This window comes from Coenobita brevimanus, chromosome 110 (assembly GCF_032717465.1).
Source record: "Coenobita brevimanus isolate Jiangsu-jjx chromosome 110, ASM3271746v2, whole genome shotgun sequence".
In the NCBI taxonomy this organism is placed as follows: Eukaryota; Metazoa; Arthropoda; class Malacostraca; order Decapoda; family Coenobitidae; genus Coenobita; species Coenobita brevimanus.
Window position 1 is genome coordinate 36,464,746 of NC_137063.1, and position 24,858 is coordinate 36,489,603.

Genomic DNA, 24,858 nt, shown 5'->3' on the forward strand with positions numbered 1-24,858 from the left:
ACCCAATTATCATACCCCATCCTCTCCTCATGCCCAGACCATCTCAATCTACCTTTCCTCATCACAATACCTATACATTCCAGTCCCATCCTACCTATCAACTCTTCTATCATAAACCTAGTTCCCCCAAGCCTTGCATTCAAGGATGCACTGTACATCCAGCTAATCATTGCCATTTCTGTACATTTGAGCCTGCAAATATCCTCTTCCTTTACTGCCCGGGTCTCACTACCATATAGCATTACTCTCCTAACACATGCCGCACACAAAGACCCCTTAGGACATATGGAGAGCCCTCTCAATATCAGGAGAGGCAACAGCTCCCTGAACTTCTTCCAACCACTCCTCACTCTAGCCACAGAGCTAGCTCCTGCTCCACCTTCAGCACAACATGTCTGTCAAATAACAAAACTTTTCCACACACTCAAGAGACTCACCAGCAAGTTCAGTCCTCTCATGCCTGACAGTCTTCACATCCTCTCTCCGACATACCGCACACATGAAAGCATCATCATCTCGCAGTCTACCACTAATACCACTACATCTCTTATGAGCCCACTTATCACAAACACTGCATAAGATGGAATTACTTCCCACCCCCTTGTGACAAATCACCCATGGCCACTCTCCCTCTTCTTTGACAGTACCTCCCTCAGCCCTAGATACTATCACTTTTGTTTTATCTGCATTTACTTTCAATCCCTTTTGCCCCATACCATCTCTCCTCTTCCTAAATCTTTCCTCCATCTCCCTTTCTTTCTCTGCAACCTACACCAAATCATCAGCATACATCTCCCACTGGAGCCCATTTCTGAAGTAATGTGAAAGAGCTTCAAGTACCAAGATAAACAATAAGGGGCTCAAGACTGACCCCAGATGCACATGGATATTCATGGAAAACTCATCACTCAAATCTCCGTTCATGCTCTCTCATTGCCCACCTCTCCACCTCTCTAGGGACTCTGTCAAAGGCCTTTTCTAAATCAGCAAAAACAAATCACAGTTCCCTTTTCTTTCCCGTATGTTTTTCCTGAAGCTGTTGAACAATGAATATGGCATCAGTGGTCCCTTTGCCTGGCATAAACCCAAACTGCATCTCATCAATATTCACTCCTTCTCTAATCATACCTTGTAGAACTCTCTTCGTTACCTTCATTATCTGATCTAAAAGCTTTATGCTTCTATAATTTCCTCTTTCCAGGGCATCACCCTTCCCCCATGTACACATTTACAATTACATGTTAGCCAGTCATCTGGGACAGCACTCATATATAATCGTATTTATCAGGTCAGTGGGTAACATCACTCCTATATCTCGTGAGGCATTCAACATTGTAACAGTGAACCCTGCTGCCATCCCCACCTGCATCCTGCCTACTCCTTACAGTAGCAGCATCAGTCAAAGGCGAAGGACCAAACACTGGATCTGCTGGCTCCAAACCATCCTTGTCCCAGTCAGGCTCCTCATTCAGCAACTGGATGTAATGTTCTTTCCATGCATCTTTAATATCCCCACTGTTCACCACAACCCTTTCTTCATGATTCTTCACTCATTGATATCCCCGTTCTCCCTCTTCATCTGATTTGCCACCTTAAAAATCATATTCTTCCCTTCCACACGATTTAGGCTATCAAGTAAAAGTCTCTGTGACTCAGACTTCACCGTGTAAACCTCATTTTTAGCCCCACGCTTGGCAGACAAGTATTCCTCTTTGTTACCAACCTTCTTCCATTTCTGTAAAAGCCCTCTTTTCTCGTTAACTGTAGCTTCTACACCCTCATCCCATCACCGTCACTTTATGTCTTGATGGGCCTCTCGTCCATCCACATACTGAATCTGTAACTTCTCAAGAGGTTGGTCTTGATGGCTCAGCACTGTTCATTAACACTTCTGTCCACGTCTACCTGTTCAGCTACCACTCTCCTCATCTCGTCATAGAAGGCATCCCTTGCTGTTTGGTTTTTCAGCTTTCATACTGTATTCTCCTCCTAGGTGCATTGGTCCTCTTTTTCATCACCCGCTTTTTAACCCCTACACCGCGGGCATGTTTACTGATGTTTTGCGTGTGCCGCGGGGTTATTCGGGCTCCGACAGACTCTCAAAAAATATTTGCCAAAAATCAGTTATTAGTCCTAGAATATTAAAATTACATATGCTTATGGCACATACCTTCAGCTTTTTCCTGGAATCTTTGTTGAGCCTTCATCAGTTACCGTAGGACTTGTGGAGACCTTTGAAGTTGGGTAATGAAGTCTCCACTTTACACTTCCCAACAACCCGTAATATGATTACCACAGCCAGATATTAACACTATAAACACTACTCTATCATTTTCAAGTAGTTTGGGATCCATACTCCAAAAAAAAAACCACTGTGAAAGCAATGAAAATTACGAGCGCGTCTGACCGTCGCACTTACGCTAGTTTGCTCTTGGTACTCTGTCATTTATTATTCATAAAACCCCTCACACTTTATATTTCTGTTACTATATAACACTTTTATATATCTATAGTCTTTATCCATAAGTTTCCTTCAATAGTATTAGTTTATTGTCACTGTAGGGATTCAATTTCTTTCAGTAAAATATGTAGCATTCACTTTCTCGTCCTGTATACTAGCATTGAGAGTGAATGTCACTTTCATCTTCACTCTCATAACTCATAGTATTCAGACATGCTAGAGTGAAACTTTCACTTTCATTACTCCTAGGGTATATACTCGTATTCTTATAATACTACTCATTTACATTTCTATTTACGTTCTCTATTTTATTTACGTTATTTACATTTCTATTTTATTTACACTGTGTTATGCACTGTCACTTGAAGTAACTTATAAAACTATTTTCCATTGTTCACGTATATTTACATTCATTACTTTCACTTGCTGTTTACACATTATTTCCACATTATTTACAATTCCACTTGCACTGTTTTACTCAATAGAAAGATCGTAGTCACTCTTTTATCAATTGTCAGCCCTTTACCTCTTTCCACACGAGGTTTAGTAGGGGGTAAAGGTCACAGGGCCCTTTGCATGGGGATGAAAAAGTCCCTGAAGTCAGCAAGAAGAAACAGACGTACCTCTACTTCGGAAGATGAGAGTAAACTGATAACGGTGGGCCGGGGTAGAGGCCTACTTAGGGGATATTCAGTGCTACCAATGTTCGCTCTTGAAACAGCTATGTATAGCACTGAAATGATTGGCAGGAAATCTAGACAATACATTATAAATTAGGTAGTTCCAGGTGAATGTAAATATCACTTAGGCTTCTCCCTTCCCTCGTTACATGTATATTTATTACGAAAATAGATTATACAGCATATTTCAAGGGGAAAAAAACAGCGAAAATTAGCGAACGAGTGCATGTGAGGTGTTGTCAGGTGATAATTAGCCAATTCCAGGTGTATGGCACTCTCACTTACCTTATTTCTTTCTTGTATATATTATTTGGTATAAGAATAGGGCATAGGGCTTATTTCAATGGATGAAATCAGTGAAAAATTCCAGGGAAGATTTACTTAGCGTAGCACAGCCGGGCAGGTGAGAGGATAGGGTAATGGAGGGGGGGTAGGGAGGGGAGTCAAGAATGGGGAGAAATGGCTAAATTGTCAACAATGGATGGGAGTACAGATGAGATTAGGAGTGCTGACTAGTGTTGGACATTGGCAGTATTGATAGATGATACAAGCCCCCACTTGGAAGCCCGGGTGAATTCAAAATAACACAGAATCACAAAAGCGACGCCCCGCGGTATGATCCCTTGCTCCCAAGCGTCACGAAAGTGACACCCCGTGGTTAAGGGGTTAAGCACCATGTCATATATCAATAACTTTTGTTGCTGCACACACTCCTCACTTCCTATAACTTTAACATCCCTCATTAACCTCCTATCAGCCCTCCTGAACAGGAAATAGTCTACCTGGCTGCTGTTTCCCCCAGACTCGTACATAATCAACCTACTCACTCTTTGCCTGAAATGTGTGTTGCATACAGTCATGTTCATTGCCCCCCCCAGACTCGAGTATCCTTTCCTCTTCCTCATTTCTTTTACCATATGCACATCCCCATGTACTCCTTCCCATCCTTGAGCTGCTTCACCTACATGACCATTTTAATCCTCCTCTAATACAGTCAGGTCGCCAAGGCGTGGTTAATTGGTTCTGGAGCAAGCCCGCGACATAGAAGACTGTGCCATACAAATAACTAAACTTATGAGAAAAATGGAATTTGGTTCTGGTCGTTCTCCCAAAGTCCCCCTTCTCACCCCACTTTGCACCATTTGCCCCTACTTTACACAGGCACACAATCGAGCAACTGGTCAGTGCATGTATTACACGTAACAACAAGCACAAAAAACAAGAGGGTGATCATCCTCATGTCTGCTTGGGCATAACACAGTCCTTTGTAAAACCGGTATGAACTGGTTAGTGACGAAGCACTACTCTCTGAGCTAAGACGAAATATAATGCCTCCCATCATCATCATCATCACGTACTGTATATAAGAATGATTATTAATGTGTTAAATGTGAGTTTTGTTGACACTTGAGCATACAGGCTTTATCAAATAAACTTCTTCAATCAGTGCTTGACCAGGCAGCCTCCGCCATCTTTATTGGTTTGGTCGGTCAGCTGATCGTTCATAGCTGTTTTACAAACAAACCTATAAACTAGTCACAAAACCCAAAGAATCCTTAATGTTTCATTACTTAACACAATGAAATTGGTGAAGTTTAACCCCCTCATAAGAGAGAAAAAGTCCACAGTTGGAGCACTTGTAGTATGGAGCTGAAGTGGTCGCCATATTCTTTGTTTACAAACAGGGAAGCGCACTGACTGTCAGGGGAATTTGCCCGGGTGTTTCAAACCTTGCCGTGCCGCCGCGCCATAGGTAATTTATGCACGTGTTTTTTTTTGGTTCTGGCACCTTGCCATGTCATAGAAATCCGCAGCATGGAAGTCAGTGCCATAGGCGACTTGACTGTACTACAATCTCGTCATCCACCATATCCCTTAGTACGTGTATTAAGTCATCCCAAAATCTACACTTCTCTACCTCATCCAGGCTTGCCTGTGGAATATGTGCCGATACAGTTGCAAACACCATCCCACTGAACAAAATTTTCACTACTGTTATCCTTTCACTTACTCTCATAACATTTGTGACATATAGCAACCATTTCTTCCTAACCAACGCACCCACACCCCCATATCCATCTATCCTACCCATCCAATACTACTTACAGCAATAATCCCTCCCAGCAGTTTTTCTGGCTGATCCACCTCTATACCGGACTTACTGCACACATGCCACATCCACCCACCTCCTACTCATTACCTCAACCACTTCTCCTGCTCTGCACCTCAAACTTTACATTCCATGAAGCCACTCTGATCCACCTGGGTGATTTAATGTCCTCAGACTTGCTTCCAATTTCATTATTTAACTTGGTTATAATAAATAAAATAAGAAGAGGAGAGACATACCATTGGCCTCACCCACTGCACAGTCCCAGACCCAGGCAATGGATCTGGGATCCTAGTCCACCAGCCTTGACCAGTGGCTGTGGTAGTGGCCTTGGGGCACCCTGCCAGGACAGCTACAGGGACACCTTCCAGGTGCGCTTTGGCACTATAACTGCCTCACCATTATACAGTCAGACCCGTACTTACAAAGGGTCAACTTATGAAAAATCCGCAGATACAAAAAAATTTGTGTGTGTGGGGGGGGGGGTCAGTCATAGCAGGGAAGTATGGAGTCAGGTGAAGACACTGACAAGGAAGTGAAGTGATAATTGCAGTTCAGGGAAGCATAGGGGATAAGTGGAGGAGGGGAGACAATAATGGTCTGTAATCTGGTGGAGGGAGAGAGAGAGAATAGCACGGAAGTAGGTATGGTGTAGAAAGGCGATGGGGTAGAGGGAGGGAACTTTGACATCAGTAAATATGGGATTAGGGTTGGGTTGGAGAGGAGAGAGAGAGAGAGAGAGAGAGAGAGAGTGTATAAGAATGAGATGGACGTACGAAAAAAAAATTACTTACGAAAGACCTTTAAGAACCACTTATTTTTGTAACTTGGAGACTGCCTGTACACCTATTGATAGGGCAGCTCCTGGGGTGCTACTTCCAGGTTTGGGCTCCTCTCTAATGGGTGAAAACAGCAGCCTGGGAACCGCAATGTCCTGTACCCTCTAGCACAGGTTTGAGACCCATCTCACCCCAGCCCCATGATCTATGCTGGCGGAGCCCTCGTAACGTCTCCCTTTAAAAGGTCTGCCAAATTTTTCTGGCCGCATGCCCATGCTGGCATCAACCCCTGTGATGTAGTAGGGTAATTTGTTTGATATGTAAAGCACATGTGGTGTAGTGAGATAGTTAGAGGAAATGTTCTTGGTTTTCAAAATTATTTTCGATATTCCTATGTGTGTTTTGATGTCTAAATATGCCTGAATGACTGGAAGACTGCCAAAGTAAGCAGAGGTACTGTACAAATAGGTTAGATATAGGTTGGAGATTGGGTACCGGTGTAGGTAGGGTCTGGGTATAGTAGGGGGGATATTGTTCATTATCCGGACATTGCCACAACCCAGACATGCTTTTGGCTCTGTTGTGTCGGAAGATTGAGGGACTACTGTATTTCTATTTTCTGGGCAAGAGAGAGCCCCATTCTCCCCTTCTTTTCCTGAACCTTAGGCATGGTTCATAGAAGCCTTGGTTCAGTGGGGGAGGGGGGAAAAAAGAAAAAAAAAAAAGAAAAAAAAAAAAAAGGCCGCAATACGGAGGCAAAGCTGCATGTACACGGAGTTATCACTAACAGTAGGATGATCATGTGAATACTGTTTGGACTGCATGACGTCACCCACTCCCTGCCGTTGCCACTACCCAGGTGAGTTGGCGGGGATGTGTGGCGACAGTGCAACACTGGCCAGGGGAGCTGTACTCTGTGGGCTCAATGATGTGTTCAGTTTAGAACTTTTTCCAATAATTTGACAATTTTCAGATTATAATTTCTTTTATGGACTTATTTTCAATTTTATGGAAATTTTCCTTCAAATGTGGGGCAGGGGGGGACAGGGAATAATTCTTCCGCAATATCAGTGTTTAAAACGAGCATCTACTATATTTTGTAACCTAGACTCGTAATGATAAGTATTGAGAAAGTCAGGTAGTATAACCTTACAGCACCATTAATAGTAAATTCTGTGAAGCACCTTGTATTAATAATATATTATGTGATCATAGTGTCTTCCCCTCCAAAATCTTTTCATCAGATATGCATTGCTTGTCAGAAAGAGTGATATCAACACCTGTGTATTGCATGACAAAAATAATTTGGGAAGTGGAGTTTTTTTGGAAATTGGGTTTTTGGATTTGATAGTTTGTTTAATTCATTCATTTTATCATCTAATCCAGTGTTTCCCCATGAGGAGTGTAGCTAGCCCAGGGCTAGGCAAGTTGGTCCTGACATTTAAGACGAGAGTGACCAACCTTACTTATCCATGAGTGGCATTATGTGAGCAACAGACCCCAACCATCCCATGGATATAAACCTGCACTGGCTCAATCTGATTGGAGCACCTTAATAACCCACTAAACTATGAAGTGCTATAATTTGGTTATATGGTTACCATCCAGCGAGGCAAATGGTTTCCTGGTGTACAGGAAACAGTTTGGCTTGTCACTAACCCATAGACAAAAGGAAAAGGAAAGAGTGAAGGAAATAAAGACAGAAGAGGAAGGAATGAAGGAAGAGAGGAAAGGTCAGGCACCTGAGAGCAGCACTACATCGAGTGAGTCGATAGTTTGTACTGTAATAATTACAGGTGTTCTATAATTATAACAAGGGGGGGGGGGCTCACTTACATTTGCATACCCAGTTTTAACTCCCTAAGCCTGGTGACATTTTTTTCCCCCATACAATCTCCAGACAGTTCTACTCAGCTTGACGAGGCAATAAGGAATAAAGATTAGATATAGCTTTCATTAACCTCTTCACAACACAAGAGGCCATTATTTCATTAAAGACATGTCAAGTGGGGTTGGTGGAGGATTAGTGCCCCTCCCTGTAAAACAATTAACTCTAAGCCATTGGCCACCCCGTCTGGGATACATGGCGTCTGGCAATGATGATGATGATGATGATGACTATCAGATTCAGCTGGTTAATAAATATGCCAATACTGTACCTTTGTTCTACCCTGCAGTCTGTTGGCAATCTGGGGATGCCAGTGAGTGCTGCAACCATCCAGGGTCACTTCATGATGTACAAGTCAGATCCTGGTGGAGCCATAAAAAATGTGGCACGGATACCCAACGAAACAAAATTTGCCAGAAAAGATGGCAAGAATGATGCAGGTACAGAATGTGTGACTCAAGAAGTACTTAAGAAAATTAATTAATTGTTCACTGTAGATGTGTGTCCTTTATTGTGTGATATATTTATGTAGCATTAGTTTTCAAATTTGTATATACTGTACTGTATAAACTAATTTATAATGAAAAAAAAAAAAAATGGTATGAAAATGCATTACTGGATTTATCAGACTGAGAAATAATAAAAATCTAATGAACTGTTGTAAGCACATGCAAAACCAGCCACTACAAAACCTACCTGCACAGTTGCCCTAAGAAGTGACTACAGAGTATCCGGAAGATTTCAGTCAGCTACTGCACACTCTTCCTTGTATTTTCACAAGGAGAAACCTATTATGTAAATGTGTTACGGAAAACAGTAAGTAAATGCCAAAGTACCGGTATATTTCAAAATTGCAGGAAACAGATCATTAGTTATGATAACAGGAAATCCTAAATGGAACTAATTGAAATGTCAGAACGTCAAGAATAATTTGCAGAGTTCATATCTGTTAACACGCAATAATTTTTTTGTAGTACTGTATATGACTGAAAAGACAAGGGCTTCAATTAACAATTAAAATTTGTCATTATTATTCATAAAATAATTTCCTTCACAATACTAGAGAATAATTTAAAGTCATTTATTTCCGATTCTGTTGTCTTCATGGACAGTGACAGAAAACAGGAAAGCAACATAAGTTAGGCTATTTTAAATGGTTTGATCAACAAGCACAAAATGAGACAACCATTACATATGCCAGAGGACTATTAGGGAATGAAATAGAAATGACCTCAAAATCTTACGAGAGTCGGAGCTCCATGGAGAATGCCAACTTTTGTCAGAACCTAGTATCCTCAGTGCATATAAAACTGGCAAGAGTAATAAAATTCAGAAGTTCATAAACTCATCACAGAGTTCAAAACTTCCATCAGCATTTTCAGTTAAACCGGACCCCACAGTTTATTTAAAAAACTGTATTACAGATTAAAAGACAGAGAAACTGTATGTGCTTTTGCATTGCAAGAGCTTATAAACTCATGCTTTGGTCTGCTATATTGCCTACAGGCTATCCAATCAGGATATATCTTTAAGCCACGCCCCCTTCCCCCAGCGCCTAACAGTTATCATACAGCTGGCATGGCTGAATCACTTATTGTCTTATAAGCATGTTTTAAGACCTGTAGATCTGCAGTAATTACGGCGCTCCAATTGGATTGAGCTGGTTCAGGTTTATATTCAAGGGGTGGTTGGGGTTTATTGCTTACATAATGCCACTTGGGGATGTGTGAGGCTTGTCACTCTTCTAAAGTGTCAAGTCCAACTTGCCTAGCCCTGGGGCTCTTATGCTCCTCATGGGGCAAAATAGGATTGGATGATGGATGGAGATCTGCAGTTATTTATACAACATAATTTTCCCTTACACCACTATACTTGTGAAAGTTTTGTCCCTGGAAATTATTTCCCAAAAGGTAAAGAGAGGCTACAGAAATAAAATTAGAGTGAGAATATATAGAAGAATGGTTGAGAAATGTTTATCTCTTTATATTTATAACAGATTTTTGCAGCAACTATCTAATCAGTAAAAGAATAAAGTAAGAATTCTTAGACAGAAAATTACCGTATATTGATTACCATTGTTACTTCAGATTTTATGAAAAATATGGCAGAGGTGAGGTAGAGAATTTTTTATGCAAAGATTTACAAACGCGTGGGCTTGTATATTTGGATGGTGTACTGTACTGCCTATCCCTCCCTTGTCTCTACATACAGCAGTCCCCCCCCCCCTCGTCATGTACAGTGGTCCTGAGTAATGAACGCAAACCACTTACAGTGGTGACCCCCCCCCAAAAAAAAAAAAAAAAAAAAAAAGAAAGAAAGAAAAGTGTAAATGTGATCCGTCTCCTCATGATGCACTCTGGAAATGTTATTGGCAGCTAAATGGATCACAGAATTATTGACTGCAACAAACTGACTGATCTCACAACCACTGTACATTATGAGAGAGAGAGAGAGGGGGGGGGGGACTGTGGTACACAGAGACAAGGGAAAGAGAAGTGGTAGGGCATACCATCAAAATATAAATGTCCGTGCACTCGCAAAGCTTTTCATAAACAATTCTCTACCCTACCTCTGCCATACTTTTAATACAATTTCAGGTAACCATGGTAATCAAGATAATTTTCTATCTAAGAATTTTTACTTTATTCTTGAATATGTTCAAGAGTGAAAGATATGCCATGATGGCATTGGTGTGAAATGAAGATGAAAAAGTGTGAAATGTGTAAGATCAGGCATGAATGGGCGTGGAGGATGCATGGAAGGAGTTGCTTTGTTGATGAATGAGGCGTGGCAGAGTGGAATGAGAGACTACAAATGTGTCAGCTCGAGGTGTATGTATGTCAAGTTCAAGTTTGAGAATGTGAAAGTGACATGAATTGTAATGTATGCACTGTGTGAGGACAGGAGTAAGAGAGAGAAAGACAGGTTTGGGGATGAGCTGGGTGAAGTAGTGGGAGAAATGCCCAGGAGCTATAAAGTGATCGTAATGGGGGATATGAATGGAAGAGTAGGCACTGGTCCTGAGGATGACATAATGGGTTGTTATGGAGTACCAGGAGAAAATGATAATGGGAAGCGACTAAAGAACATGTGTCAGGAGAGGAGGTTGTGCATTTGTAACTCATATTTCAAACAAAGATGCACATAAATATACATGGTATAGAGGGAACGGGGATCATGTTGAAAGAAGTCTGATTACGAGCTTGTAGACCATCCACTCACTTGATATACTGTAGTGCTGCTTTCGGGTGTCTGCCCTTTCCTCTCCTCCATCCTTCTTTCCATCCATCCTCTTTTGTCTTTCTTTCCTTCATTCTTTCCTCTTTCTTCTGCCTGCGGGTGACTTTACACTCCGTCTTGTGTCTTTCTTTCCTTCATTCTTTCCTCTTCCTTCTGCCTGTGGGTGACTCTACACTGAGTGACAAGCCAAATGGTTTCCTGTACACCAGGAAACCATTTACTACGCTGGGTGGTAACCATATAACCAAATTTTGGCTCCTGGTGGTTTAGTGGGTAATAAAGGTGCTCCAGTCGGATTGAGCCGGTGAAGGTCTATATCCAATGGGTGGTTGGGGTTTACTGCTCACGTGATGCTGCTCAGGGATGAGTGAGGCTGGTCACTTGTCATCTTAAATGCCAGGACCAACTTTCCTAGCCCCGGGCTCCTACGCTTCTCATGGGGCAACGTAGGATTAGGTGATGGATGGATAGACAGGTCGATGATGGGAAAGGCTGCTGATACGAGGGCCGTGAGAGGACAGTGTGGAGGTCTGTCTGATCATGTGATTCTGGTATGCAAAATGAAGCTGAGAGGAGTGAGGTGGATCAAGAGAGAGAGGATCAGTCAGGGAGAAAGACTGAAAGTTGAGAAGCTGAGGATCAAAGAAATGGCAGAGAATTACAGGACCAAAGTAGAGGAGGAGTTAGAATCAATGAATTGGAATGAAATGGATCTGGACAGCCTGTGGAATGCATATAGGGATTGCTTAGTTAGGAATGCTAAAGCGGTGTGTGGTGTGGCAAGAGTAACAAAGAAGATAAGTATGGCATGGTGGGATGAGGAGGTTAACCCGCCACATGCTGGCTATTTTTAGCCCTATGGGTCACCCCAGTGCCGGCCATTTTTCGACCTTTTTTTTTTTTTTTTTTTTTTTTTTTTTTTTTTTTTTGCTAAAATGATAGATTTTGATTTGGAAACAACGAATTTCACAGTTAAAATGCTCACCGAGGCTCAGAAATGGGTTTTATTGAGTTCGGCATACTTGGACATAGGTATAGCTGCTCTCTCTTGCTCACTACGTACGTGAGAGAAAGCCGTTTTCTATGTAGGGTATACTCAGGTATGTATGCTGGGAAGTATAGCAATGTTCAGTACACTTTTCTGATAACTTATCACTTCAGCATCTATCACAATTTGCGAGTCTTTTTCACTGTGAATGCATTATCTTACACTTACTTGAAGATAGGTACAACCTGACTTCATTATGTACAGTCCTGGCACTTACAAGAAGGTATTTACAACTTTACTTCACTATATGGTCCTTACACTTATAAGAAAATATTTACAACTTACACTTACATGAAAATATTTACAAACAGCACTGGGTGAGGCACACAGGTAGAGTGAGGCAGAGCGAGCGTGAGGGGGGGAGCGAGTGAGTGTATGGCCTTGACAGCCTGGGGGATACTAGAGGAGCAGTTACCTTACATGCCTACCAATTTTTACCCGTGAATCTTGAAAAATGCGGTCACAGTGAAGTTTTAATTTTAGACTGTTTTAAAATGGCACTGGCACTGGCCATGGAATTATGTCAGACTTTTAAAACAGCACTGGCACGCGGCGGGTTAAGAGAGCGGTGGAGGAAATGAGGAAGAAGTGGCTAAAGTGGTTACAGGACAGGGGTTCAGTTGAAATAAGAAATGAATATATTGAGAGCAAGAAGTACGTAAAGAGACTAGTGAAGAGGAAAAAGGAGGAGATAAATGATGATCTAGGAAGAAAAATGAATGCGAACTACTCTGAAAATAGGAAGTTATTCTGGAAAGAGGTGCGGAAATGTAGAAGTGAAAGCGGAAGAAAATGTGATGGTGTGAAGGACGTAGGTGGTAGATTATTAAGCCATGGGGATGAAGTAAGGACCAGATGGAAAGAATATTTTGAAAGCCTGATGAATGGCAATAAAGAAAGCAGAGCAGCTGTAAACATGATTGGTTTTGGGGTTGTGTAGAGAAGGAATGCAGTGCCAGTAGATGTGACACTCGCACAAGTGAAGAGTGCTGTGAAGTGGCTGAAAAACGGGAAAGCATCTGCGGTTGATGAGGTGTATGCAGGGATGCTTAAATGTACAGTAGTGGAGAGACTGGAATGAAGTGCTTGTTAGAGATATGTAAGAAGGCATGGATGAGAGAAACTGTGCCTGCAGAGTGGAAAAAGGCTGTGATTGTACCCCTGTACAAAAATAAAGGCGAGTGAAGTGAGTGCAAGAATTATCATGGCATAAGTTTATTGAGTGTGGTAGGGATGGTATATGGAAGAATTATTATAGAGAAAGTAAGAGAGATCTCAGAAGTCCTAGACAGTGATGAACAGGGTGGCTTTATGAGTGGCAAAGGATGTGTGGATCAAATATTTGCAGTGAGACAGATAGCAGAGAAGGCTTTTGAGAAGGACCATAAGGTGTTTATGGCATTCGTGGATCTGGAAAAAGTATACGACAAAGTGGACAGGAAGGGATTGTTAAGTTTTGTGCATGTACAGTGTAGATGGTAAGCTGCTTGGTGCCATCAAGAGTTTTTATGATGGTAGTAAGGCATGTGTAAGGGTTAATGGGCATCTAAGTGAATGGTTCACGATCGGTGTGGGTGTACGACAAGGTTGTGTGATGTCCCCATCACACAATATTTATATGGATGATGAGAGAAGTAAAAACAAGAGTAATGGAGAGAGGGATGGCATTGGTAATGAATGGTGATGGATGGAATATCTCAAATTTGTTTTATGCTGATGATGCAGTACTGCTTGCAAGTAGTGGACAAGAACTTGGTAGGCTAGTGCAGAGTTTTGCTGATGTCTATGAGTGTCGTGCCTTGAGAGTAAATGTAGAAAAAAGTAAAGTGATGGTTACTGAGAGAGAAGGTGACTCCCAGTGCAATGTTACAGTGAATGGAGAGAGACTGGAATTGGTGAGAGAGTTCAAATACCTGAGTACACTGATAGAAAAGGGAGGAAAATGTGCAAAAGAAGTTGAAAGTAGAGTGACACAAGGAAGAAAGGTAGCTGGTACAATGAAGGCCTTGATAAGAAACAGAGGCTTCAGTGTTGCAGCTGCACGAGGCTTACATGAAGGAGTGTTAGTGCCAACTTTCACATATGGATGTGAGACTACAGTGTGGCATGACAAAGAAAAGTCAGGAGTAAGAGCAGTGGAGATGGGACTGCTGAGGAATGTATGTGGAGTACAGAGGGTGGATAGGATATGAAATAATGTGATTCGTGAAAGATGTGGAGTGAGGAAGTTGATGGACACCAGAATCGAAGAGAGTGTACTGAGATGGTATGGTCATGTGGAGAGAATGGATAATAATAGAGTGGTGAAAAAGGTATACCTGAGTGAATCTGAAGGAGGGAGGAGGCGAGGTAGGCCAAGAAAAGATATGGTGGATGAGCGTGAGAGGAAGAGAGGTTTGGAAATCAGTGAGGCTAGGAAATTGACAAGCAATCAAGCTGGCTAGATGAATGTTGTGGGGAGAAGTGCATGATCAGGGATTTGAAACCCCTTTTTAACGAGGCAGTGTCCAGATTGACTTAGTCGGATATGTTTATGTGAAGCTACAGAACGTGGTGAATGGTTTTGGCATATCCGATAGAGGCAGAATTCCTGGGGCTTGAATGGTGAATGAATGGAAGCGTGGCCCATTGGATTGGGTAATTTTGGGCTGTCTGGACATTGCTACTCCTCACCCTGCCCTAGGGTGGGTAAGGAGGTCTGGGTGATGATGATGATAATGATGATTAGATAGTTGATGTAAAAATCAGTGATAAGTTAAAAGTGGTATAAACATTTTTCAACCATTCTTCTACTTATTCTTGCTCTAATTTTATTACCGTTGCCTCTCTGTACCTTTTGGAAATTAATTTCCATAGACAAAACATTCACATGTACAGTGGTGTAAGGGAAAATTATGAGGTACAAATAACTGCAGATCTACAGGTATTAAAATATTCTTACATTGCATGAAATCTTACCGCACCGTGGTAAGATGGTAAATGATACAGCCGCACGATAACTGTTAGGCACTGGGGGAAGGGGGTGTGGCTTACAGATATATCTAGATTGAAGAGCCTGTAGTGTAAGGGAAAAGGGTAAAATCTGTCATACCTCTGAATAACTGAAAATAATTTTGCATCAGTTAGGAATAAAATAGTTACTTATAGTTATTATAAGCAAGGAGTGGTAGGTGGTGGCAACCATCATCCACTCACTTGATGTAGTGCTGCCTACTTCTTCCTAAGCCTTTATCATTCTTTTTCTGTGCCTGCCCTTCTCTCTTCCAATTTCTCCCATCTTTCCTGTCACTACTTATTGCTTTTCTTTCCGTTACAGGTGGCTTTACATTGCGTGACAAGCCAGATGGCTTCCTGTAAGCCAAGAAACCATTTACAACACTGGGTGGTAACCATATAACCAAACCATACGTGCTCCCTACGTGTCAAGTGGGTTGGTGGAGGGTTAATGCCCCTCCCTGTAAAACAAATAACTCAGAGTCAAATGGCCACCCCGTACAGGATTATGGCATCTGGCAATAGATACAGTAGATAGATAGATAATCAAGGGGAAGACAAAGAATAAATAGCGGAAAGGTCCAGCTGCTAACTCAGGTAGGGTACTCCTACTAAGAATAATATCTTTGCTGTGGCATTCTTATTGTTATTATATCATCACCATGGCATTTGAATTTATAACAGTGTACTGCAGTTACAAGAATTTTCCTTAACTGGTCTTTGAAACTAGAGCATGTGTATTTGAAATCCTGGGAAGCATATACATCCAGAACACGGTGTTATACTGCACGCCGCACGTGGAGTAATATATTACGTTCATTCAAATCATGGAAACATATTTACTTGTTAACTTCTAATATATCACTGCCTTTGTTATTCATTTTACATAATTCTTTGCATGATATACGATATATTGTATCTGATGTGATGGGATGAAGGCACAGAATTTTTACTTTTATATTCACAAAGTTTTCACTGAATGTGTGCTTGTAGCAGAGTGATTGATGCACTCTGAAACTTTGCCATCACTTCTTGGGAAAAAAATGGAGTTCCCCCGAGCTAAGCCCTGTATTGGACTATATAGCCCCGCTAGGGGTACAGGAGCGAGCTACCACTCCCGGCACAGCAGCCCGGGCGAGGCTCGAACTCGCAATCCCCCGATTACGAGTCCAGCGCTCTACCACTGTGCTACCGCGCCCCCCATCTTCACTTCTTGGGGTGACCGTACATAGATACCGGTACATATACATACACATTCTGTACTCTTGTAATGAACGTTAATAAAACTCAGTGATGTACTTTGATAGCCATGTATTGTATTGTATTTCAGCTCTTGACTACACATATAATTCAGTCCCTTGTAAAACAGAAAGCAAAGTGTCATGGTAATTTCTCTGCTTCTCTGCTCAAGAAATAGTTTTAAAAAGATGAGAAATAATTACTGACCAAAGCAACCATACACAACAGTATATTACTATACATGTATACAACCAACCATACCTTGAAACACACACACATCCATTCTTCTGTGATTTACCAGTGCTATATAAACAGTTTGGATAATTTAAATTGTATACCATACCCTTTCCATTTAATGCTGACAATTACAATGGCTTTGAACTAGGCTGAATTAATCAGGACTCAGAAGTTATGAGTAAACCCAAACAGTACTCAAAGTTGTACAGACAAAAAGATGATCAGAACTGCTCTTGATAACTATAACAAATGAGGTGTCTTGTAAAGAAATGGCAAAAATGCCAATTTGACAAAATAATGTTTTCTATTACTACAAATAGCTCTGCCCAGGCTCTATGACACAGTAGCATGGGAAAGCCAAAACTATCTTTCAGGTGCAACCAGCATTCACTGTTACTATGGGATACAGCAAATCACTGCTCAAATCCCTAATATCACAAAGGAAAGGTGAAAGGTACAGCCAGTAGGAGGGCAAGTCAACTTTGTCTCATACAAAGAAGGAAAGGTGAAAGGTACAGCCAGTAGGAGGGCAAGTCAACTTTGTCTCATACAAAGACAATCAACAATTGCCAGGACCACAAGCTTCTGACCAGTGATGGCATCTCATTGGCGATTCAACATTTTTTTTTTTCTTATTTTCGTGTAAAACAAACGCCACTGTGAGTCATGGTATTGATGGTGGTGGTGGAAATGTACCAGTGCATACTCACAAGCATGATAAAAATCTGAATGAGTGGAAACAATGAAACAAGTGGTTGAGGAATAATGGAGAGACCTAGGCACAGTAACCAAGTCTGTAGAACCTGTATCTATCTATCTATATAGATAGATAGATAAATGGTATAAAAAATATATGCAGTACATAATAATCATGGTGGTAGATGATGGATGGATCACTTGGTAGAGTTAGAAACCAGTTTTTAAAGTAAAAGCAAATAAATGTCTGGGTTATCTTAAAAGTCAAATGAGCATATTCTCCTCTTTAAATATTATTCACATAACTAAAATACCTAAACTTCTCTTCCCAATAGTATCAACTGGCATACTTGCCCTATCTTTATGTCTCATAGTCTTTTTATTATGTACCATTCTGACACAAGGGAAAATTCAAGTGTGCAAGGAAAATTTGACAAGAGACCCATTGATCCCTCTAAGGTTAACTGTGATATGGATAAATTATTGGAGGAGTCACTACTATTTAAATAATTTACCATGTCTCAATCCACTATGTATGATCTCCCATTCTACTTATTATGCTCCTGGGATGTCCTTTTCCTGCTTAAGTCTAAGGCTTCCAGAGTTTCAAGAGTCCCTCCTCACTGTATGTTGACAAGAGATTCTGATGAGGGTGGTGGCACATTCCAATAACAGACTGTTCATGAACCTGGAGAAGAAAAGGAAAGAAATGTAATTCTTAACAAACTTCAGCAACTCAAGTCAGTATGAAACCTATTTTTTACATTCTGGCTAAACTGGGTACTGCCTATTTATTTTATTCAGCTGAAGTAACTCCAAGGAGTCAGTGTTAAAATCTATTTTAAACACTCATCAAACAATGCCCAGTGAAATGGACCATACATCCATCCACACATAATTCACACCTTCAAAATTTTCAGTTCTACTTAACAGGCAAACCATTCATTCATTCTACTTTACAGGTAAACCATGCATTCATTCATTTATTCACCATCTACTCCAATGTTGCCCCATGATGAGCATAGAAGTCTGGGCCTAGGCAAGTTGGTCATGACATTTAAGATGAGAGTGACCAGCCTCACTCATCCCTGAGTGGCATTACGTGAGCAAAAATATCCCAAACACCCCTGGGATAAATAACGGCACCAACTCAATCCGATTGGAGCACCTTAATTACATACTAAACCACCAGCTGCCAAAATTTGGATATATGGTTACCACCCAGCATAGTATATGGTTTCCAGGTGTACAGGAAACTTAGTGTAAAGTCACCAAAGACAGAAGGGGATGGAAAGAATGAAAGATAGACAGAGGGGGAAGCAAGGAAAGAAGGAAGGAAGAAAGAGCTGGCACCCGAGATCAGCACTACATCGAGTGAGTGGATGGTGAGCGCCCCCACCTACCACTCTAAACCTACAAAATTATTAATCTACTGTACTAAAAATGTGAATGAACGAACGCACTACACTGTAGTGAAATTTTTTTCCATTTTATTTTAGATGAGTGTGTTGTCCCAGATGATTGGCTGAAGAGTGTAATCGTAAATGTGTACAAGGGAAAAGGTGATGCTCTGGAAAGAGGAAATTATAGAGGCAGAAAAGCTTTTGGACCAGATAATGAAGGTAATGGAGAGAGTTCTAGAAGGTATGATTCAAGAAAGTGAATATTGATGAGATGCAATTTGGGTTTATGCCAGGCAAAGGGACCACTGATGCCATAATCATTGACAGCTTATGGAAAATAGATAGGAAAGGAAAGGGAACTTTTGTGGTAGGGGGGGGGCACCCATCATCCACTTACTCAATGTAGTGTTGCCTTATGGACTTAGCGATGAGCCAAATGGTTTCCTGTTCCCAGGAAACCATTTACTTTGCTGGGTGGTAACCGTATAACCGGGGTTTTTGGCTGGGTTAGGTGTCCCCCACATTCCCCTATCCAAAATCACTAAATCATGGCAGACGTTTTGGATAGCCTCAGAGGGTCCAATATCTGCCCAGGACCCCAGCCAAATGGGCAGTTTTGTGTGACCATGTAGAATGTGAGGGGTGTGAACGAGGATAGCAAGAGGGAGAAAGTTGCGAATGTGTTCAAGACTGCAAGATATACCGTGCTGGCATTGTATGAAACAAAGGTGAAAGGGTGCAAAATGGAGGAGTGGGAGGGTTTAAAATGTGTAAGGTCCAGCATGAATGGGCGAGGAAGATGCAAAGAAGGAGTTGCTTTGTTGATGAATGAAGTGTGGCAGAATGGAGTGAAAGACTACAAATGTGTCAGGTTGAGAGTACTTATGTCAAGTTCAAGTTTGAGAACATGAAAGTGGCAGTGATTGTAGCGTATGCATCGTGTGATGACAGGAGTGAGACAGAAAAAGGCAGGTTTTGGGATGAGCTGGATGATGTAGTAGAAGGAATGCCCAGGAGTTATAAAGTGTTTGCAATGGGTGACATGAATGGAAGAGTAGGCATTGGTCCTGTGAATGATCTATCTATCTATTGCCAGATGCCTCGATCCCATTCGGGGTGGCCACAAACAAATCACCTACACATCGCCCTGTCCCCCGCCATTTCACTGCCCCTCTCCCAACTCACCCCCCCCTCTCTCATATACCTCTCCACCCCATCCCTCCATCTCATCCTCGGCCTCCCCCTCCCTCTTCCCCCCTCCACCTCACTCACATACACTCTCTTCGTCAGTCTTTCACCCTCCATCCTCTCCACATGGCCAAACCACCTCAGTGTATTCCTCCTAACGCTTACATCCACACCCACACCACAACGCTCCTTTATATTCTCATTTGTCAGGCTGTCCCTCCATGTGACTCCACAGGCTCCCCTTAAACATTAGTGGGTACACCTGTGGAAGATTTTATTGGGTTGATAGGTGTAAGAACTGAGTCTTTGATGCAATAAAAAACAACCAGATTATTTTTACCCCAGTCAGAGATACGAGCCAAGTCAAACATTAGGTGTGCCATAGCCTCATCCCTTGTTTGTTGAAGTAACTGCTGAGATGGGCGTTGCGGGAACCGAATGGAAAGGTGAAGGGTGGAGTCATTAGCGTATGAGTGGATAGGGTTAGATGTACAACTTAGAAGGTCACTGATGAATAAATGGAAGAGAGTTGGTGATAGGACAGAGCCCTGAGGAACACCTCTGTTGATAGATCTAGGGGAAGAACGATGGCCGTCTACAACAGCGGCTATAGAACGACCAGAAAGGAAGCTGGAGATGAAAGGCACAGATAGAAGGATAGAAACCGTAAGAGGGTAGTTTGGAAATTAAAGATTTATGCCAGACTCAATCAAAAGCCTTTGAGATAAGTGCCATGGCAAAGCTTTCGCCAAAGTCTCGAAAGAAGGACGACAGGAGTCTGAAAGGTATGTGAGAAGATCGCCAGTGGAGCATCCCTGACGGAACCCATACTGACGATCAGAAAGAAGGTTGTGATAGGAAAGATGCTTTAAAATTTTTCAACTAAGAATTGACTCGAAAACTTTCGAGATACAGAATGTTAAAGCAATTGGACGATAGTTAGAGGGTTGGGAATGGTCTCCCTTCTTTGGGACTGGCTGAATTACGGCAAACTTCCAGCAAGAAGGAAAGGTACAAGTTGACAGACAAAGGCGAAAGAGTTTGCCTAGGCAGGGTGTAGGCACAGAAGCACAGTTCTTGAGAACAACAGGAGGGACTCCATCAGGCCCATATGCCTTGTTAGTATTGAGGCCTGTGATGGCAGAAAATACATCAGCTGAAGAAATTTTAATGTCAGCCATGAGGAAGTCAGAGGGGGAAAAGTGATGAAGGAACAGCACCGGAATCGTCTAAGGTAGAATTGGAGGAGAAAGTCTGAGCGAAGAGATCTGCTTTATCAGTAGAAGAAATAGCTACAGAGCCATCAGAGTGGAAAAGTGGAGGAAAGGATGATGAGGTAAAGTTGTTAGAAAGGTTTTTGGCAAGGTGCCAGAAGAAGCGGGAAGAATTTGAGTTGGAGAGTTGAGAGCATAAAGTATGCATGAAATTATTTTTAGCAAAGCGAATGACAGTATGATTCTGGGCAGAAACGTATAAAAGATGTGATTCAGGGGTGGGCTGGCTCCGGTACCTTTTATAAGCCCTCTCCTTGTTGCGGACAGCATTAGAACAAGTGTGATTAAACCAAGGCTTTCTTGCATTAGTCAAAGGATATGAGAGAGGATTGTATGCTTTCATGCTCAAGAGAATAACCTCCGTAATGAGCAAAGCACACTCAGAGGGCTCCCGGCCATGGAAGCAATAATCATTCCAGGGAAAATCAAAGACGTACTGCCTGAGGGCCTCCCAATCCGCAGCTCCAAAGTGCCACAAACAATGTTTCTTTGGAGGGTCCACAGGCCGTACCAGAGCGATAGGACAGGTTAAGGTGATACGGTTGTGATTGGAGGAGCCCAATGGAGAGAAAAGATTAAGTGTATGCAGAAGGATTAGTTGTAAGGAAGAGGTCAAGTATGTTGGAGCTCTCTCCAAGGGAGTCAGGGATACAGGTAGGGTGCTGTACAAGCTGCTCTAGGTCATTAAGGATACAAAAGGTGTAGGTTTGTTCACCAGGTGGATCAGTGAATGGAGAGGAGAGCCAAAGGTGGTGGTGAACATTGAAATCTCCTAGAATGGAGATTTCAAAGAAAGGAGAAATGGATAGAATGTGTTCCATCATAGAAGTAAGATAGTCAAAGAATTTTTGATAGTCAGCAGAATTAGGGGATTAGTAAACAGTGCAGATATATTTAGTCAAAGAATGACAGGAATGCCGAAGCCAGACTGTAGAGAATTCAGAAGAATCGTGCTTCAGGAACATGAGAGCAAGATAAGTCATTGCGTATATATACACAACAGCCACCTTTGGCTTTGAATTGTGAAAAGAGAAAGTGGGAGGATACAGAAAAGGATTTGCTGTCAGTTGCTTCAGACAGCTGAGTCTCAGGAAAAGAAGGTTAGGTTTAGAGGAGGAGAGGTGGTGCTCAACAAAGTGAAAGTTGGAGGAAAGGCCATGAATGTTGCAGAAATGAAGAAGAAATGAGTCAGACAGTGGTTCCAGGCAGCTCAAGTCGTCACAGGGAGAGGGGCAGAAGGTGGGACAATTATGCCCCCCTCCTCCCTGGGAACTCCGAGGCTATGTGTTTCCTAGCCATGATTACTCTTTTAAATTTTAGAAAAGGAAGTGTAGTGTGTACAGTGCATGTAGTTTGGTGTTGACAGTTAGAGAAACATGTATTGGAAAGCATGCTGGCCTACTCTCTGTGTAACTGAGACATTGAAAAAGTTCAGCAAAAGGGGATGGTTGGGAATTAGTCCCGAAGACTGATGAAACAGGAGCTCCAGCTCCCCCTGTCATCAGGTTTCCATCCATCTTGGGAGTACTGCCCTGCTCGACTGGTGCTACAGTCTACAAAGGGAAAGGAGGTCCGGATGATGATGATGATGATGATGGTCTCAACCTCTGGTGTCTCTCCACTTCCTAAATCTTTCCCCTGCCTCCCTTTCACACTCTGCAATCAACACCACGGCATCAGCATACATCTCCTATGGGAGTCATTTCTGAAGTCACGTGGGAGAGCTTCATACACCATGATAAACAATAAAGGGCTCAGGAGTGACAACTGATGCAGATCCATGGAAAACTCATCATTCAAATCCCCATTCACTCTCGCCTGGATACGAGCACCCACACATATAGCCATAACCACTATGCAGCCACTCCTTGATCCCAAGCTTTCTCATTCTCCACTTCACTACCTCCCTGGGGATTCTGTTAAATACCTTGAAAACAGCAAAAACAAAGTACAGCTCCCTACTCTTTCCTGTATATTTTTCCTGAAGCTGTCTGACAATATGGCATCAGTGGTCCCTTTGCCTGGCATACACCCATACTGCATCTCATCAGTATTCACTCTTTCCCTTATCATATCTTCTAGACTCTCACAATTACCTTCATTATCTGGTCCACATGATGATCCGGTCCAAAAGTTTTATTCCTTTATAATTTCCCTTTCCAGGACATCACCCTTCCCCTTTTATAAAGTGCTCGACAAAAGTATTAAGCACCCTGCGTCCCTCCTACGAAACAAACCTTTCAACATTGAAAAAACATGTAAATAATGCATTATAATTACCTTTAATGCTTGGTAGGGTATCCTTTGCGCTTCTTCACGGACCTGAGAAGTCATGGAAGTGAAAGGGCGAGGTTCCTCAGGTGCTGGGGGGGTATTCTTGCCCAGGACTCACGAATGGCTGCTTCCAGCTTAGGCAGAGAGCTCACATCCTTCCCTTGAAGATTCTTCTTTATGAGGTACCAGAGGTTTTCTATCGGGTTGAGGTCTGGGCTATTGCCTGGCCAGTCTTTCATGAAGGAGACCTCGCGGTCACGAAGCCAGCTGGTGACAGATTTGGCTTTATGATCAGGTACACCGTCCTGCTGAAACACTCATGCACCTGTGAGCTCGAAGGACTCAGGTAAATGATGACAAAGAAGCTCCAGGTAAATGTCCTGATTCACTCTGCAGTTCTTGGGAAGCACAACAAGCTTCCCCAAACCCTTCCCAGAGAAACAACCCCATACCATAAGTGAATCAGGGTGTTTAACTGTGCTCTCCACGTAATGGGGGTCAAGCGGGTCACTACCTCTGCGCCGGTACACGTGTGCTCCTCGATTACAAGTAACAGTAAACGTTGCCTCATCAGACCACAACATTGACAACCACTGGTCCTCACGCCAGTTAAGGTACTTGTTAGCAAAGGCAAGCCTATGATGTCGCTGGTTATGTGTAAGAAGAGGCTTTCTCACAGGCCTGTGACTAGTGTAACCAAGTTCATAGACTCTTCGAGAAACCGTGCTCACTGAAACCTCACCAAACACTTCCGGGTTGCTCTCCTTAATTTTCCTTGCACTAACACGAGGATTAGACTCCACTGCACGTTTTAACACATTAACAGACCTCAGAGAAGTTTTCCTGGGCCTACCAGACCGCGGCTTCTTTGTAGGAACGTCACCACTATTTTCCACTCGAAAACGGGCACACCACCTCCACACTGTCGATCGAGCCACACCAACCAAATCATTAATTCCTTCGTGGGGTGGCCTGCCTCCTTTAGAGCAATGATCTGTGATATGATTTCACTCGACAATTCACGGGTAGGGGCCATAATAAAGTGGCGAAAGCCAAAACACTGCGGAACACTAGGTAAAAAATGGCGCAAGAAGAGAGGAAGGAGCGGAGGAGTTCCTCTCACGCAGCCCATAGGCAACTGAGGCGGCAGCCAACCAGCGTGCAGTAAGGCCTCAAGGTGCCATGACATCATGTTAGTGGCCAAAACTTCTGGCTCAATTTTTAGTCCAAAAAAAGGCTGATTTTTTTTTTTTCGCCAAAAGTATTGCGTGCCCTGACATAGGTGCTCAATACTTTTGTCAAGCACTGTATACATTTACAACCACATTCTTCAGCCAGCCACACTCA

At 42.4% G+C, this 24,858-nt stretch overlaps 2 protein-coding genes across 4 annotated transcripts in view; one reads left to right on the forward strand and one right to left on the reverse strand.

The window, feature by feature from the left end:
- The window catches only part of Bcs1 (mitochondrial chaperone BCS1), a 102,092-nt gene extending 85,704 nt beyond the window's left edge, over positions 1-16,388 (forward strand). Inside the window, exons 10-11 of one of the 2 annotated variants that reach the window (XM_080286011.1) lie at positions 8,208-8,358; positions 15,523-16,388. In XM_080286011.1, coding sequence (XP_080142137.1) covers positions 8,208-8,358; positions 15,523-15,563 — 192 coding nt within the window. In that variant the 3' untranslated portion in view covers positions 15,564-16,388. Of the gene's footprint in view, positions 1-8,207; positions 8,913-15,522 lie in introns of those variants that run through there. The other variant, XM_080286010.1, reaches the window with a different exon arrangement.
- Positions 16,389-17,089: 701 nt separating this feature from the next.
- Positions 17,090-24,858, reverse strand: part of Smu1 (Smu1 spliceosomal factor) — an 83,969-nt gene continuing 76,200 nt past the window's right edge. For both annotated transcript variants that reach the window (XM_080286008.1, XM_080286009.1), the window contains exon 11: positions 17,090-18,060. In XM_080286008.1, coding sequence (XP_080142134.1) covers positions 17,962-18,060 — 99 coding nt within the window. In that variant the 3' untranslated portion in view covers positions 17,090-17,961. The remainder of the gene's footprint in view (positions 18,061-24,858) is intronic.